This window comes from Paroedura picta, chromosome 9 (genome assembly GCF_049243985.1).
Source record: "Paroedura picta isolate Pp20150507F chromosome 9, Ppicta_v3.0, whole genome shotgun sequence".
Classification (NCBI taxonomy): Eukaryota; Metazoa; Chordata; class Lepidosauria; order Squamata; family Gekkonidae; genus Paroedura; species Paroedura picta.
Genome location: NC_135377.1, coordinates 59,771,666 through 59,790,386, shown reverse-complemented (window position 1 = coordinate 59,790,386; position 18,721 = coordinate 59,771,666). Strand labels below are relative to the sequence as shown.

At 41.2% G+C, this 18,721-nt stretch overlaps 1 protein-coding gene across 4 annotated transcripts in view; it reads right to left on the bottom strand.

Moving 5' to 3' along the window:
- Positions 1-18,721, bottom strand: part of NFATC1 (nuclear factor of activated T cells 1) — a 179,615-nt gene that overhangs the window by 84,022 nt on the left and 76,872 nt on the right. For all 4 annotated transcript variants that reach the window (XM_077352944.1, XM_077352942.1, XM_077352945.1 and 1 more), the window contains 3 exons: positions 13,525-13,727; positions 8,538-8,710; positions 7,217-7,357 (listed from right to left, as the gene is read on the bottom strand). In XM_077352944.1, the coding sequence (XP_077209059.1) occupies positions 7,217-7,357; positions 8,538-8,710; positions 13,525-13,727 (517 nt within the window). The remainder of the gene's footprint in view (positions 1-7,216; positions 7,358-8,537; positions 8,711-13,524; positions 13,728-18,721) is intronic.

Sequence of the window (18,721 nt, the reverse complement as noted above, 5' to 3'; positions counted from 1 at the left end):
CCCCCCCCCCCCCCCGGTTCTCTTTATTTTGTAACATCCAGCTTGATGAAGAGTTCTTCATGAACTTGAAAGTTTGCACAATGTGTTGTGTCATTTTCATTGGTCCTAATAAAAGACAGTACACAGTTTGGATTCAAGTCCTTCCAGTCACCAGGTTCCCCTATAGCAGGGGTAGTCAACTTGTGGTCCTCCAGATGTCCATGGACGACAATTCCCATGAGCTCCTGCCAGCGTTTGCTGGCAGGGACTCATGGGAATTGTAGTCCATGGGCATCTGGAGGACCACAGGTTGACTACCTCTGCCCTATAGCATTTATTTCCCTAGGTCAAAGCAATATAGCTACTAAGCCAATGACATCCATATGGACAATAATACCTCTTCTTGCCAAGACCCACTGTGATGTCAGGAACACATCTTGTGGGCCTTTCAACACAAACACATTTATTATGGCACTAAGGCAACAGTCTATTTCACCAGATTAACATGACATCGGAGCAAATCAGACACTTGCTGAAAGGTAAATTCATACAGCAGACAGCACACATTCTGGTTCATTCTGGGAGCTTGAAGACCCCCTGATTTATGAAACTTTAATCAGGTATAAAGTTTTCAGCAAAATAATGTGTTAAGAGTTAAGACAGCTCTGAGAGAAACTGCTGTGAGAACAGCACTATCAGGGCTTTGACTAGCCTGAGGTTACTCAGCTGGCTTCATGCAAGGAGCGGGCAATTGAACCTGGCTTTCCAGATTAGAACCTGCCGCTCTTAACTACTCCACCAAGCTGGCTCTTGAAGATGGCCCAAGCTAGCCTGAGCTTATCAAATCAGAAGGAGGCCAGCAAGGAAGTCCAGAGTTGCTACACAGCCATGAAAACCCTATGGGATCAACCTACGTCAACTGCAACTTAATGGCATGTTCTGCTAACAAATGTCCAGCTCACGTGTGACTGAAGGACACTTCAAAAACCTCTGTTCAACATCTTTAAGTTATCTGCAATGCTATTAGCTTGGTATACACCATTATTATTTATCAATCACATGGAATGTGTGTTATGTAGCCAAGTGATCCTAAGACTGTCTGGCAGCCAGGCCAGAGATGTTCAGGGGTGGTTTGCCATGACCTGCCCTTCATCATGACCTTGGTATTTCTTGGAGGTTGCCCTCCCAAGTGCTAGCTTGGACTGATGCTGTTTAATTTCTAAGGTCTTACGGGATCAGGCTTGCCCGGGCTATCCAGTTATGGTACGCACCATAACTTACTATTGTAAAACAATGTGACACAACGTATGCAGGAAAGTGCTTGGTCACTTTCTGGTCTGAGCAGCATAGATGAAGATTAATAAGGAGGATTCTTTGAGAGTACATAGGGAACCCTGCACTCATATACTTAGAGCCAACCCTATTTGCATTATTCCACAAATAAACATTTGGCTACTTAAAAGTTTATCCATGCTTCTGATTACAGGAGATGCACATATAAAATACAGGTGTGCATGTAATCTTTTTTTAAGAAGCAAATTTTTGGCCCAGGACAAAAAGTCTGAAACCGAAAACAATTCTCTAAGAAAACCTAAGTGAAATTCTGTAGGATAAGATTTCTTATGCATAAGCACTGTGTCCCATCCTGTCTTTTCCTTTCCTTGCACTGTGCAGCTAGGAAAATTTGGATTGATATTTCCTACCAGATACGTCACAACTACTGTATGTTTGTGAAAGGATTCCACTGAGCAATGATTCCATCATCTGATGAAACTCTCTGCTAAAGATATCTAGTTTTGGTAAGTGGCCAGACAGCCCTCTGCACCAATGCCACTCCAGGAAATAGGTACGAGTGACCTTCACATAAACTCTTGCACTCGAAGCCCATGCACTTCTCATGTTCCTAGCCCCTCTTGTGGGCACAAATTTTCAGGCTTGCTGCAAAGGAATGGATCAAAAAAATCAACCCAGCAGAAAACAAAATTGATGTAACACAGTTTGACAGAGGCTGTTCCAGAAAATATTATGCATGAGGCATGTGATGGAGGGATATTCTGCCACTCAGTTTATTATGTGAACTACAGCTTGACTACCAGTCTGAAACTTGAACCATTGCTGGCCAGTTGCCCCTCAAGCTGCTGCTGGCAGTGGAAAGACCAATGGAAAGACCTCTGAAAATGTAAGATCTCTTACCAAATGGAGTTCAGCCAAGAGTCTGCTCACTAGTCTCCACGTCTCATCTCATCAAAACAGACGCCAAACCTTGAGCCTTCAAACACAGCAGTGCAAAATGAAATGTCTATGGTAATATAGCCTCCTCCATCCAAGGGCCATTAAAGTTTCTGAGGAACCAGTTTGTTTTGTGATTTTTTAAAAAACCATTAATGCTTTTAATGAACTCCCCCGCCAGAATTATTCTTAGGGGAACCCCCCCTCCCAATCATTAGATTGATGGATGTGTAGATAATTTAAATAGCTCAGGTTTTAAGACTTCATTTCAGTTCTTTGTTAGAGCAACAGAAACCTTCCAAATTCTACAGTACTAGATGTACAGCAGCCCAAGACCTTACTAGCTTGACTTTCTATGAAAACTTACAAGACGAGACATAATTCTGGAAGAGGTGTACTTATGCTGCTACACCTAGCCTACTTAAAATGGCAATCTTAAAATGAAAACTTAAAACACTTTCCCCACAAAGAACTGAACTTGAAATATTTTAGTGTGATACATGGCTACCCATTTAGAGGCACATTATATTGGTGGAAATGTCCCAACACAACATGAATTAGTTTCTGACAAGACTCTGACAGTTTCTCAATATCGTCTTAATATCATCTATGAAACTGAATATAAGATATCATCTATGAATTTATTGCGCAGATGATGTGAGTTGATGAAACGTTTTCTTTGGTTATTTTAGAACTCGTCTCTAAATTCTGTGGTTTCTTTTTAAAAAAAAACCTTGCATCGAGAATACAGTATTCCTGTGTCTTTGAACTCTCTCTCTTTCTCTCTCTCTCTCACTCTTAGCCAATTCAGTTAAAACTAGCTTTGAAGATGAAGTCTCCAAAATATAATCTTGTTACTGCTCTGGAACAGATAAATGTACCCACATCTGAACTTCCTGAATCCCTTCCTGTTTAATATTCGGAAAGAAATGTACCCCAAATTAAAGTGGCAATGTAAACAGAAATAAAATAAATGTCTAAACCAGAATGCTTTCTATGCAAACAGAAATTTGCAACAGTCAAACTAACTATTGAATCCACTGTTGCACGAAAAATTTGAATTTAAGAAGACAGAACATTAAAAAATATAGCTGACATCTTCTGTTTCATAATTACTGTGGCTGAATGTCTTGGATAACATTTAATATTGACTCCCATCGCTGGAAAATATGGCCTGATGTGCAAGCAATTAATGACTCACAAAAATCCTTTGAAGTACAGGCTTCCTTCAAAAGGAGGGTTAAGGGTGCGGGTAGTGATGTCACTTCGACTTTATGCACTGGAGGTTTCATGCCAGGCTGCAGGCTGGAGTTTTAGTCATGGCAGATTGCCCCACCTCTTCCTGGACCCACATAGGGGAGCATTTGGCCTGGTGCACGTCATCCGTCTCCTATTTGTGCTCCTGCACGGGAGCTGGGGCAGTGAAGTTCCTAGTGCATAAACACTCTTCTGGAGGCATGGCAGGGGCTGTGGCCAACTGACGTAACTTCCGGGGGTCCTCAAAGTCTGAATTTTTTTTTAGGGGCTCCTCTATGGTCAAAAGTTTGAAAAAGGCTACTTTAGGGTTTCCTTCAAATATGAGTCATTGTTTGGATCAGCTGACTGACCCTCCCCTCATCCATGAAAGGATAATGCAATTTCTCCAGAGATCGTAACAGCTGAAAGGCAACTCTTACGGCAGACACAACTTGGGGTTTTGGCTAAGGAAGAAAGCCCCACGAACTAGGACTGAATGGAATATAAATGTACAGATTGTAATAAGAAATATCATATTTTCATAAGTAATATTTATTGACCTAGGTCACCAATGTGGTGCACTGGTTAGAAAGTCAGACTAGGAACGGGGAAACTCTGGTTCGAATCCCCACTCTCTCATGGAAGCCCACTGGGTGACTTTGGACCTGCCTCAACTGAATGTACCTCACTGAGTGGACATGAGAACAACATGGAGGAGAAGAGAATAGTCCCATTGGACACAAAAGTGAGGGATAGGTAAAAATAAATAAATAAACGTTAGTTCCTGGGATTTTGCTGAAGTAACAGGGGCAGTCCATGTGAGTTCAAACCATATTGTTGAATAATGTAATCTACTGGCTTCAGTTCCATTAACCATTCATCAGATCATCGGTTTACATTGGTAAAAACACAGAAATTGCTCAATATACATGGAATTAGCAGCGTTTAAAGGATGTAGCAGATAGCTTCTATAGTAATATTTCCTGTGCTTGCTTCCTAACAGCATGCCTTAATAGCAGCTTCTTCCACCACGGTATTAAGTGGCACAAGGAAGTAATGGGAAATGCATCATATATAGGAGTACACATCATTGTTCTTTAAAGAAAAAAAGACTTGCAGTTTTCACTCAAAGTTCATTCTGTAAAAGCTCTCACAGTAGCTGTGACAATAATCCTGGCCCTGTTCCCACATACGTATTCTCTTTGCAGACCTCTCTGCTGGGTTTGCACTTGAAGCTGAATTTCGGCAGCTGGCTGAGCCAGTTAATGTGCATCTCTGCAACTGCACTGCACTCCCATTTGACAATCAAAAGAAACTGCCTTACTCAGCAAAACTATTTGCACCTTGAATGTATCCTATGCAGCTAGGGACAGTCATAGATTACACAGTGGAGCAGCAATCTTTTTGGAACTCAGTGAATGTCGAGGGTTAAAGGGTCATGATTATCAAAGTCTTTGTTTGAATGACTAGGGGAAGCAAAGTGCTTGAGAATTTCAGGAGACAGCTTAAAGTTCAGTGGGTTTTGACAAGCAGCTGTGGAATTTCTGGTTTCTGCCAGCACCACGGAAACCCTTTCCAAAACAAGGCTTAAAAAAAAATCGCCCCCCCTCCTTGGCTCTCACCTTCACTGACCGCACTAGTTTACATACAGCTATCTCTTCTAGCCACATTTTGACCTGGAAATTATTTCGGATTAAATGTACTTAATTCACAATTTCTGGAGCAGGCACAAATAAAAATGGCAGATAGAGACGAACCTTTCACACCCACCTAGCTCCTAGTATGAAGAAAGAAAGAAAGAAAGAAAGAAAGAAAGAAAGAAAGAAAGAAAGAAAGAAAGAAAGAAAGAAAGAAAGAAAGAAAGAAAGAAAGAAAGAACTTTTCTTCTTTACTTATAACCTTTTTGCTTCTAAAAATACATGCTTTGCATGCACAAACCACGTGGAAACAAGTTAATTTAATTAAATGTGCATCTAATGAATTAACAAAGCTACACGCTCATTATATTTACTACCTTTAATACAGTGATGAGAATTTACATGCTGATATTAACACGTTTATTGCAAAAATAATTCCAACATTCAGTTGCTACCATTTATTTATTTATTTATTAAATTTATCTGCCACCCTTCCCTGGAGGCTCAAGGCGGCATCAGAAATTATATTAACACACTTAAGATTAAAATGAAGCAATGAAAATGACCAACATACAATATTCAATTTTCAAAACTACTACTGAAAGGAAGAATCAATTAGCATTTATGATATCAAACTACATTGCTTTTTATTTAGTATTTTTATCAAGCCGTCCCTCAAAGGAGCTCAGAGTGACAGACGCTGTTCTCATCTGCTCTGTTACAAAAACTCTGCATCCTTTAAATTGAGAGACTAACTGGTCCAAGCCCACAGGTAAGCTTCATGACATGGAGGAACTTAAAACTGGATCTTCCAGTCCTATATACTACACTACTGTTAATGCTAACCATGACTGAAATAATTTGCTTAGCTCTGTCAGGTGATGTTGTAAATATTATGCATAAGTAGGTCATAATGTACAATGCCACTCATCAATGAGAAAGACACCCTCCATATAGGACCATTGCCTTATAAAGCCCAGCTCCAAGAATGTTTTCATAACAGACATGCCAATTGACTCGAACTGGCTGCATCTGCACAGTGACCTGTTCCGAAACTCTTTATTTCATCTTAGCAACAACTCTGGTGCCAGCTCTACCCAGGAGCAGTTTAAGAATTTGTGGGGCCCGTAGCACCAGAGACAGTTTAAGGATTTGCGGGGCCCTAGCGGAGTACAATTGCAGCGGGAATAGCCAAATTGGGGGCAGAGCGGGAAGGGGTGTCACTCAGAGGGTCTTTAAAGATGAAAGGGAGGGGAGGGAGCGAGGCTATGGCCCTGATCCATGGGGTGAAGTACCACATGGGGTTGCCTGGAAGCATGGGGCCCATAACACATGCTACATGTGCTACATGGATAAACTGGCCCTGGTGCTACCATCCTATCTAAGCAAAGAGCAGTATTACAGGATCTAATGAAACAAGCCCAGGATTTATCTACTGGAACATCATCCAGAACAATAAATACCACCTACTTGCTGCAGTATCTTTCAGGACAATCAGGTCAGTCTTTCCAGCTCAGCCCTTAGCAGAAGATTTCAATCTTCCAAGGCACTCCACTGTTGACCTCAAAATCACTAATAATGACTGGCTCCAAAGAGAAGCTGATCATCCAAGATTTACTGACAAATATTGTTCAGCTTCCATCAAGATTATTCTTTCCACTACAAAAAACCAAAGGGAGCCTTGTAGTACCTTAATGACAGATTTTTTTGTAGTTTTTGTCAGCTAGCATCCACTTCATCAGATGCCTAGGCTGTAGCCCCTGGAAGTTTATACTACAAAAAAATCCGTTAAAGTTTAAGGTAATGCAGAACTCCTTTTTGGTTTTGCAGCAAGAGTTTATCCCACAGGACTTTTCTACTGTGGAAATGGCTCCTTTTTAATTTTCAGATGCCTTCAGATGCCTTGTTCTGCAGGAGAAAAATGAACTTCTAGTCCAGCAGCATCTTACAGTTCAACAAGAATTTCAGAATATAATCTTTTGAGAGTCAAAGATCCATTTGTCAGGTATCTGATGAAGGAAGCTTTGACTTCTGAAAGCATACCTGGGGCATTTTGTAGGTCTTCAAGTGGATATTACCCTGGCATTTTAGGCACATGCATATGCGTTGATTTTTAGGACCAGAGTTTTAAATACCTGGCGCTTTCTCCACAAAAATCACTTTTGAGTCTTGAAGAAAGTTGTGTCCGGTCAGAATCATTTTCTTCCCGCCCATCACATGATAGCTATCAACACTCTGCTTCTCCACCAAAGGCAATTCCTGAGCAGATCTCTGAGCTGATTTGAGCAAAAAGGAAAACATCATGATCAATACAAAATAAAACTTTCTCTCTGCACACACACATCTAAACACATATACACAGAACGTTCTAGAAGAGACATCATTTTATAGCATGCATGAAGAACGGAAACTATACTATATGATATGTGAGATAAAACAGAAGATGAATGGGCATAACTTGTGCTATACCATATTCTGAAAACAACATACAATCTTTACAGTATTGTTAAGTCATCCTCCAGTAACATTTTTGGATTATCACTGAACTACATAGTTGCAAGGTAGCCAAAAGGAATCTCTCTTGAGATAAATCCTCTGTAGTGAGAACCTTAAAACAATTTTATTAGTGCCTTACACTACAATAGATTCAGGTAGTCATATTGGTCTGAATAAAACTTTGTTGGTCTTAAAGGTACCACTGGACTCAAATTTTGTTCTTACGCTATAATGTGACACAAGTAGATTCCGCACATTATCTAGGATAAATTGTGCTACACTGATCTTTTGTCTTTAACGCTTCTTTCACACAGTATTTACGATTTGTGTGATATAAACTCACAATCAGATTGATTTTTAGTAGTTATATGGAGTCTGTCAGCCTTGTCCATAAAAGATATTTTGGTGATCTGTTCCTTTCACCTACTCCTTCCAGCCAAGTTTTTTGGAAGCTCATCTACAGCCAAACTAAATGTCATGCTTTACGCAAGTTTTCCATGGGCAGCCCTAATGTAGTTGCAAGTTCCTGGTGGCAACTTCTGTGTAAAATGTAGTGGGGGCCTAATTTGGATCAGTACTACGGCACGGGGAGAAGGGCTTCTGCCTCCCCTGGCACCATTTTCAGGAGATGAAACAGTTTGTGGCCAAGCTGTTTTGGTCCCTCAAATTAGTGAGAGGGGGAAGGCTAGATGCCCTGTCCAGATGGTGGCTTAGCTCTGCTTTTATACAGGATTTACCACTGGCAGCTAGCAAGCAGGGAGGAGAGTAGGCTTGTGGGTAGCAGTAGAGCAAGTGGGATGGGAAAGGAGCATGCGGACTCCGTTTCCATGCTACTTGCTGCTGCTGTAGCAGGTTGCATTTCTTCAGCCTCGAATGAAAGCAACCTGTGGACTTCAGGAAGATTTGTGGACCATACATGATATATTGACACCAAATGCACTGACAAAAACTGGTACTTACAGCATTCAATTGGGTTGGAGGCTACTTGCAGAGAAAGGGTTCTCCCATTGGGCTGGGGAATATGAACACGGAAGACAAGACGAACTCGTGTGTTCTTCCTTCCAATATCAGTTTCTCCTTTCCGCAGTTCGATGTCTGAATTTCTAAGTTTCAGTATTCCAGCGCAGTCAATGCTGACCCAAATCAAAAACAGAACTTTTCAACTTACTTTCATAATCTTCCAGAATTGTTTAGATTGCTTGCATTTCCACTATATCTTTAGAACATTATTACAGGTTCTTTGAAAAAACAAACAAACATAGGAAATCCCATAGAGACCCATTAACAGAAGTAGTTCCCTCAGATCTTCCATTTCCTTCTGCTTATCCACCCACCCCAGGCACTAAATTTTGATCCAGTGATCAGTTTTGTAGTTGCTAGAAGCTCCCTCATTGATGAGGTCCACACATGAGCCTTCACTGAAGTCTCCGCCTACAATTGTTTTAGCACTTATTGCTAAATTTCGCTGAATGAATTAAGGAAACAGGCAGTTGCTAGGCAGCTGTTTCACAATCCCTCTTACCATTTATCACTTATAAGGCTACAACAGTACATAATGTCCAGTCCACCTCTCTGAAAGTAGCCAGAAGACTAAATAACATCCTAAAATGGGTGTTCGCAGGTTTAGACCTTTCTGCCATTAATCTTTCTGGCACTTCTCTGACAAATGGAAATGTATTCCTGATAGCACTGTAGCCAAGAATCCCATATGGTAATCACAAGTAGTTCTGAGAGCTTTTCATAAATATTTATCATTATTTGTTTCACTTCTTATACTGTCATTACTACAGATATCAATGTATGATTAGGATTTAAGAAATTATTTTAAGGTTAGGGGAATTTATAGCAGTTGAGTAAAGATCAGCTTGGTATTGACATTAAAGCTGATGGATTAAATTCAAACTCAATGAATTTTCCAAAGAAAAATGCTTCTTATTAAGAAATGGCATAAATAACCAGAAAATGGTTATTTTCATTCATAGGCTCTCCAATATTACTAAACTGATCTGCACCAACAAAACATCAGTGGAAAATTCATGACACTCCCAGATATGAGGATACAATTTATTCTGTTCAGTCAGTCTGTTTCAGTCACTGGTCATGACATACAACAAAGTAGCGGCTGCTGGCTGAATACCAGACAATCCTTTATGTAAAACCAGAATTTTTAAAATGACAACAGTACAATATATTCTATGAGGAAAAACAAATTGAGCAAGATATGCTGCTAACTCCAAAATAAACAATAATGCTGCTAACTCCAACAAAAAAGCAAAAAACCCTCTATGTTATGGTTTGTAGATATGTAAATAAAAATAAATTTATGACAGAATAAACAGAAGTTCTTGATTATTTTTACAGTAGTAGAAGTGAGACTTATATTGTATTGTTGTGAACTGCCCCAAGCCTATGGTATAGAAATTTTATTATTATTATTAGTAGTAGTAGTAGTAGTAGTAGCAGTAGTAGTAGCAGTAGTAGTAGCAGTAGTAGTAGCAGTAGCAGCAGGGATCTTATGGATACTGATCTTGGCTACCAAAACTGCTATCAATAGAAGCAATTTGCTCATGGACCTTGGAATTCTACTTCTAAGGTCTACTGAGCCATTCTTGGCTGCATAGATTCTACCAAACAGCTAAACTAATTTCCACTACCCAGCCTACTATGGCATTACTTGCAAAGCTCCGTGTGTCTTCAAGGCATATAAAATTGCATTAAAAGGCAGGCAGAGAAAGCAAAAGCCGAGAAGGAGACTGCATAAAGTTAGAAGGCAAAGAGAAATAAGCAGGACCACAAAAGAGATTCAGCAGCTTTCATAATTGATCCTGCTGACTCAATCTTTTGTAACTAAACTGAGCATTTCTGACTTGAGTTTTGTTATTGTTGAGAATGAAAATGGGACATTTTCATCATTAAAAAAACCGCACAGGAGCTCTGGTTTTGTGATGGAGGCTACTGTATATGGGCAAGGAAGGTAGGATAATCCTCTGGGTAGGATTATTGGGAGAAAGTTGATGTTAATATATCCTGGATCCAGACCACAGAAGGCTTTAATAATAAGAGAAGGGCTACACTCTAGCCCTGTATTGTTACAGCTGAATCAAGGGAGAGGTACTATGACCACATTCGGATCAATCCTTATATAAATGCCAGATCTGTGGAATGTCTGATTAACATTTATTATAGCCATTGATACAATTCTTATCACAACATATAGTCTCTGGCTCAGAAATCTACACTGCTTTTAAATAATGTAATACTTAGAGCAATTTCCCTACATGTTTTCCTTCTCAGTCTTAGCATCCTATATACTTTATGAAAGTGTCTACCTTAACAACTTTATGACGTGCTAAAATGCAACATGTGAAGTGTTGCATTTCCATGCCGAGGGAAGTTGCACCTGTTGAATCTTCATCAGAAAAAAACAACCCAGACACTCTAAAAAGTGCTATTAAACATCATAATGATGAGTTATGAAGAAGATTCATGTCGTATACCTGCCAAAGACAAGAAATAGTGATCTGACTTCAGTAACTGGGAAGGTGGCTGGCCATATGCTCTGTTTGTATAAATTGACTGCATGCCATTGACTGTCGTGGAGTAAGGCCAATTTCCACATACATTTTCAACTAGAATTTGGCATGGCAGTCCCACTATAAAGTATTGACTACAGTCAGACCTGTCTCTCTCGGTTTTCTGAAAAAGTGAGCTGTTGTGGTGGCAAAAAGTCAGGTCAGCCATTATGAAGAGTGATATAGGCACTGCTAGCTAATCCCTGGCATTGTACAAATGATAGAGTTCTATTTAATGAGCTGGTAACAGCCCTATGGGCCAGATGGAGAACAGAACTGCCACATCAAGCTGAGCAAAGATGGGAGGTGGAGATCTCCCAGAGCTAGAACTGATCTTCAGTTGACAAGTATCACTCCCCCTGGAGAACATGGCTGCTTTGGAAGGTAGTCTCTATGACATTATACACTTCTGAGGTCCCTCTCATGCCCAAACCCTTTCCTCCCCAGGCTCTGCCCCCAAAATCTCCAGGTATTTCTCAGCCCAGAGGTGGTAACCTTAAGTACGGAGCAACAGCAAAACTTACTAAACAATAATAGGATGTTTTCTAATTAAGCCGCCCTTTCAAAATCTTGGACTTCGATTAAATGGACTTTCAGTACTGCTGTCGATGTATGCCTAATACAGCTTCAGTGAGTCAAATGGTTTGGCAAAGCACTCAAAGCATCTGCCTAATCTTGATTGTCAAGCAAGTAGCAGTGCTATTTATACTGGGCTAAACTAGTTCACATAAAATGACCTTCAGGGAGCCACCCTAACCTGGTCCATTTAGAAGCAAGCCCTATGTTAGCCATTGAGGCTTATTCCCAGAATGAGTCTTTAGAATTATAGCCTCAGATTCTGGGGGGGGGGGGGTCAGGTTATTGTGTACAGTAACTATGTCTGCGATGCCATTTGTTGACCTCATCTTGAATTACCAGGACAGAAGAAATATCACTGTCTTCACCAAGTCTGTTGAATTCCTCATGGTGTCCATGCCTGGGGCTGGGAGTACATGGTTCTGCACACACAACTGAGTTATACACTTGGTGCCTTCAGTGTAGTGATGCCTTTAAGCTCCATGTTTCTACTTCCAATCTCCCTGTAGCCCATGGCTACCTCAGAGTGTTTTTCTTTGCTGTCTTTCATCCCCAATTGCTATTTAATGCTATATAGCACTTTAGTAGATGATGATTAAAAACTGGCCACCAGGTTTTTTCTTTATTTTTTAAAATAACAATTACCTGGCAACAAAACAAGGACTCTGCGTCTTGGTAGCTTGCATCTAGACCTCCCGCAAATTTCATTTATTGCTATAATCCCATTAGGGAAAAGGAACATTATATGCAAATTATTTAGTCCTAACTGCGAATATCTATTTTCACTTTGATTTATTGACACATATCTCTGGGACAGGCATTCTCGTTATCTCTGCACCATCCAAATGATTCAAGTTGAAACAGCAGGTGACAGGACAGCACATTGATAGTTTCTCCAACATCACCATAAGCAGCCACAAGAAATATTGAACAAAATCCCCTACCCCTAGTAGGGAGACCCAGGTTGTAGGGAGGTAATTTAGATGTGGTTAGACACAGAACAATCAGATGGGCATGTGGTGACAGAACAGACTGTGCCTCTTCAGAGTTTGTGTGACAGATTCCAGTTTTGATTGTTTGTTCACATTAAAGATCCACACTAATGGAAATCTAGCATAACAGGGAGAAAGTCCTTACGTTGTGCTGATTTTTGCCTTGCAGGGAGTTATTAACACAGGAGGGCAATTCAAAATTTGATCCTTCATCTGCAGTCTGAAGTGATACAATCCATTCTCTGGCCTGCCTGACCCTGGCCTGAGTGGGAAAAGGGGACAAAGCACAGAAACCCATTGTATATCTCTTTTCCAAGTTTGCCTACTTAGGCCCATGGGACTGCATGCCACGTGTACTTGTGGCCTCACAAATCTTCACTCACACAGGCCCTCCCCCCACTTTTTTGCTTCCTAGGAAGAGTTCTAATAGGCTGGATTTCATGCAGAACAGCCTACAGGAATTAGGTGGTGTCAGGTTGAGAGCCTAAAAGCAGGAGCTGAGGTGGAAGATATTTACAGCTCTGTAACTGATATATACTCATTTTAAATGGCAAAGAAGCACATTGGTTGAAGCTGTAGAGGAAAAACCATCAGTTGCCCCAAATAAATATTTGCACCATTGAGTTGGACATTAAAACTATTAGGTCCAGCAAGCCACCTAAAAAAGGTTGCAGGGAATTTCCTACCCAGAACAATCTTGTAGAGGAGTTTTGCAGTTGGAGAGAAAAGGCATGTAGCATTAGTTGGCAATAAAAAGGGCAGACTGAAAGGACAACACGGCTACATATAGGAAGGAACTGGCCTTACATTGCTCTCATGTTGTTTTCTGGTAGAAGTGGAATTTCCAGGACTTTGGTGTTAGAAAGTATGGTTTCATGGCTGGTAGTAGAGACGGTTTTCCCAGTGATCCGATGAACCTGGTAGAAGGCATGGGGTCGCAGCAGTCGGTCGTCTGCAGTCCCGATGAACAGCTGTAGCGTGAGCGGTTCACTTTCTAAGTAACCATGTAGCTGGCAAGAGAACAGAAAGAACTCCAACTAAGCACTGAAAGTATAAACTGCACGGAATCTATTAAAGTTTTTATAAGCACGAGAGTCTACTTTAAGGAGAAAAACTTATGACAGGTGCTTAACCCACCCCCCTTTTGGAGGTCATATAATATTGGAATGATAAAAAGGTACGTTCTGAGAATGTCTCATTGTTCTAGATGACCTCAGGCATTTCAGTCCAAGATGGGCATTGAACAGCACTGGATCATACAGCCAGACGTTTTCTTGGATGCTTTAGGATGCTTTGGGCTGATCCTGCATTGAGCAAGGGGTTGGACTAGATGGCCTGTATGGCCCCTTCCAACTCTATGATTCTATGATATAACAGGTTTCTATGAAAAATGGGTTAACAACAAGGGAGTCTGTATTTTTCCAGAAAAGCTAGGCCAGTGGGACTGTGGAAATGAGAAGAACCTAGTTTCATCACTTACTTCTTGCATTTCAGTCTTATTTGAGGGAGTGTTGGTGTGAAAATCTTAGATCCCACCTAACATTTTAGAGATGGAAAAAGTATTCACGATGATAGAAAATGTTCACTTGGTGTAGTGGTCAAGAGCGGCAGCCTCTAATCTGGAGAGCTGGGTTTGATTCCCCACTCCTCCACATGCAGCCACCTGGGTGACCTTGGGCCAGGCACAGATCTCCCAGAGCTCCCTCTCAGCCCCACCTACTTCACAGGGTATCTGTTGTGGGGAAAGGAAAAGTAGGCAATTGTAAGCTGCTTTGACAATTCTTCTGGTCATAAAAAGTGGGGGTACAAAAAAAACAGTCTCTCTCACTTTTGCGGACACTGAACACACATGTGTTTAAAAACATTTCTTCTAGCCCCAGGCTGTCACGAAAACACAGGATACTTTTAACGTGATGCAGAGCAAAGACTCCCCAACGAATTCTGCAAGCCCAGTTTATACAGACTGGTGTCAAGCTGCAACCACTTCATTCCAGGCATTTCAGGCCCTGTGGCTCTTGCTCCCCCTAGTTCATCTTTCACTTTAAGAAAAACGAAAGTTTTTAGACTGCAGTTTGTGTGGCAGAGACACACTAGAGGCTTCAACAGAAGAAATCAGCACAGAAGATTGAAAGAGGCAGGGAAGGAAAACCTCATCTAAGTAGTTCAATCTGTTGCACTGTCTGGCTACCTCTTGGCAAGCCGTCCAACAGGCAGGATGTCTCGGGTGTGCACGCCACTAAGACTCTGCCTAATTTTTTGCAAAAATGTATTGCATGCAAAATCCCCGTTAGATTTGGCACCATCGGCGCTCCTTCCGTTTGCAATTTGTCAAAAAAGTTAGCTACCAAAGCCTGGCAAACACACTGTTAAAACTAAGCAAATGTCAAGCAGCATTATTTTAACAGGCAAACTCTCTTGAATGTGAAGATGGCTGCTATGTGGGAAGGGAGGGGAACCCAGACATTCCAGGTAGCCATTAGGGCCTGCTCTGGATTAAGAAATATCTGGAGACCTTGTGGGTGAAGCCAGGAGTGGGCAGGATTTGGGGCAGGGAGGGGCCTCAGCAGAGCATAATGCTATGGAGTCCACCCTCCAAAGCAGCCATTTGCTCCAGGGGGACTGATCTCTTCAGCCTGAGGATGAACTATAATTTCAGGAGCGTCCGAGGTCCCACCTGAAGGCTGGCATCCCTAGTAGCCTAAGGTGACCAGATTGTCCCACTTTTGGAGGGACATCTGGGGGGACCTGGCAAATTGTACTTACGTTGCAATTAAAAATATATAAATTACAATACTATTTTTGCGTTCTATGTATCCTCTGAAACTTTTTGTTGCTCCATATAGATCAAATTTTTAATCAAGAACCCCCCCCCCCCCCGGTCAATGGTGTCCCACTTTACCAATGTTAAAATCTGGTCACCTTATAGTAGCCATATCGGTCTGCAGAAAAATCCACCAACAAAATCCATGCAATGCCTTTTGTTAAGATCAATCAAAATGCTGCAAAACAGTGTGAAAGTTTTCAAATTCTCTAGAGTTTTAAAACATGGGGGGGGGGAGAGGTGTTCCTAATAATTACATGGGGAAAATGACAACTGGAAGCATGTCAGGCCATATGGCACGGATCTCAAAAGCTGTGAGAGCGGATATGCACTGATGATATTGCCACTACGCCTGCCTGCTGCTACCAAACCCCATGGGGATACAGCCCGAGTGTGAAGAAAGGCAAACAGCAAGGAAGAGGCTGCCTTGTACTTATTCTCCTGCCTGCCTTTTAAAATTAAATTAATCAAGAAAAAGGCTACATCACATCGGCAACTGTTTAAAGAATGTTCTCAGAGCATACGCCTTGACGTATTGAGAATGTTTTTAATGACAAACAGAATGAAAAGGGAGGGCATGAAGCCACCGGCAGCTTTGTTGCGCCCAGTTCCATCTAAGCTGGCTTTTCTTCCTCTAAGGAACATTTTAATGAACTTTATTGTCATTTTTTAATCACTCTGTGAACCAATGCCGGCTGAAAAGACAGATACAAGCAAATTCAATAACGCAACTAATTAAATATTCATTTGGAAAAAAAAACACTAAACAGGAGATGCTTGTTCTTTCAACGCAAAACAATATTTCTTAAATTTTGGAGGAAGTACTTTTTGGAACGGAGAACAGTAGGACTAAAGTGGGTGATGTGAGAAAGTTCCTGAAAAAATGTTACCATTCAGATTGGGTCCTCCTATCAAAACACTGCAAGTATTTTTGCACATGCAGATCTCTGAAATGTCATACACAGTCTGTTTAGGTTAGCACATGAATCTGTAAGGATGTTGTTTTTCTCACAGATAATATTGTGGATTTAGCAGTACTTACCTGCACATACACACACACACACACGCACACAGAAGTACAACACAGAAAGCCAGAAGTAGGATGACGGGGAAGAAGGAAGCTTTAATCTGCACTAGCCCTGTGTCCAAAAGGAATTCTGTGGTATGTTGGCAGAATTAGGATTCACTACCACTGCCACAATGGCACCTAAACCTAGGGATGCCAGGCTCCATTTGGAATCTGGGGATTCCCTAGAATTACAGGTCATCCCCAGATCACAGACAACAGTTCTCCTGGAAAAAATGAATTCCAGGCTCCATCCACAAAATTCTGGGAGTTTCCCAATCTGGAACTGGCAACTTTACTCTCGCATCCCCCTCCACTAGTCAGGGGGGACCTGGCAATCCTACGTAGGCCACATGGTTTCAAACACTGGAGACATGGCTGGGAAGCCCAGAAAGCTCACAGGAAAAAAAATGGTCAGGAGCACAAGCAGCATGGGCTGGCAGTGGTATTTACAGAATTGTAACATTACTGTTGCCAAATGAGGAAAGCTCTTGCTATTTTTTAAAGCCTTATTTTTTCAGCTAGCTTCATTATAGGTTTGGGACTTCTTAGATTCGTTATTTTTTTTAAAAACCCTGTATATCAACAGTAAGTAGTCTGTATCCTATCTGCAAGCAGGCATTAATATATTATGGGAGAGACTGAAAGCATTATTATTTTAATTAACTTTTGTGAACCCCTTAGAACATGGCTTCTAGCCAATCATAACACAGTTATAGGATAAAAGGACTGCTTGGGCAAAATATTCACTCCAGACAAGTTGCACAGTCTGCATGTGCTAATTTAATTCAAGTTTCTATAACTATTAGGAAGAGAAAGTATACTCAGAACTGTAACTGTATACAAATATGATCATTTTCCACTTAGCATATAGTGTTGTCTAAAATACAATTAAAAGAGTCTATATACCACCTGAGAGTTCAGATATAGGGTTGCCAGACACCTTGGCCTGGGAGGGGATCCCCAACTTTCAGTCTGCACCCCCATTAATCCCCTCAAAAAGGGAAGGATGCCAGAAATTAATGCCAAGTGCCTACATGACCCAGAAGTAGCTAAAGATGGGCGATTCGGCTTGGACCTTTAAATACCCCACTTAATGCTGATTCAGGTATGATGTATTTGAGCCAATTTGCTGATCCTTGTAATTTAAACCAGCTGAATCACCTGCATCCGAACCACAATTTGGCAATTCAGATGGGATTTGGACAATTTAAACTTTAAAAGGGAGGAGAACACACCAAACAGCTGATCCCAATGAACATGTGTTTGGCATGACCTTTAAATGCCTCCTCATAGACCCTTCCAAGGTGGCTTGAAGCTTGCTCTGGAGAGCCTGTGAATGGCGAGGGAGCAAGTGTGCCAAACAGCTGATCAGCTGGTTGGTGGCTCTTTAAATGCCCCCCTATCCTTCCGAGGTTGGAAAGGGGGTTGAAGAGACACCAAACACAGCCATTTGATGTATCTGGGGGTATTTAAAGGGAACCAGGGATCCCTTTCAATGCCTCCAGAGCCACCAAACAGCTGATCCCTGGACATCAGCTGTTTGGTATTTCAATCAAATCTGTTTGAGGTTCCCAAATAGGCCAAACCCAAATTGATATACCAAATGAGTGATTCATTTGATTTGAGTTGTACTGAATCAGGAAATCCAGATTCTGAAAAGTACTAAATCCCCTCGCCCCACCCATCCCTATAAGTGACATAGGCATGTTGGGGTAATCAGGGGGTGATGCTCTGATTATGGGGGCAAAATTCTATGGTTAGAAGCTAATTCCATCATAGAATTTTTGCCCCAAAGTCAGAGCATTGCTCCTCAAAATCCCCAACATGTCCATGTCACTTCTGGATCATGTAGGCATGTTGCACTAATTTCTGGTGTTCCTCCCCACTCCCAGTAAGAGCACCTCCTAGCCCTGTCATACAGGATGATAGGACAATGCAAATAGGCTGTCAAATACAGCTCTCTTTCAAAATTATATTCTCCATCCCATCCAAGGACTTTAATGCCTGTCACAAAAACAAACACTTTGGCTACAAAACTGATATTACCATTAAACAGAAGGCTACCTTAAAGACTAACAAAAGTTGTTTTCAGATAAGTTTCATGAATCAGAGTT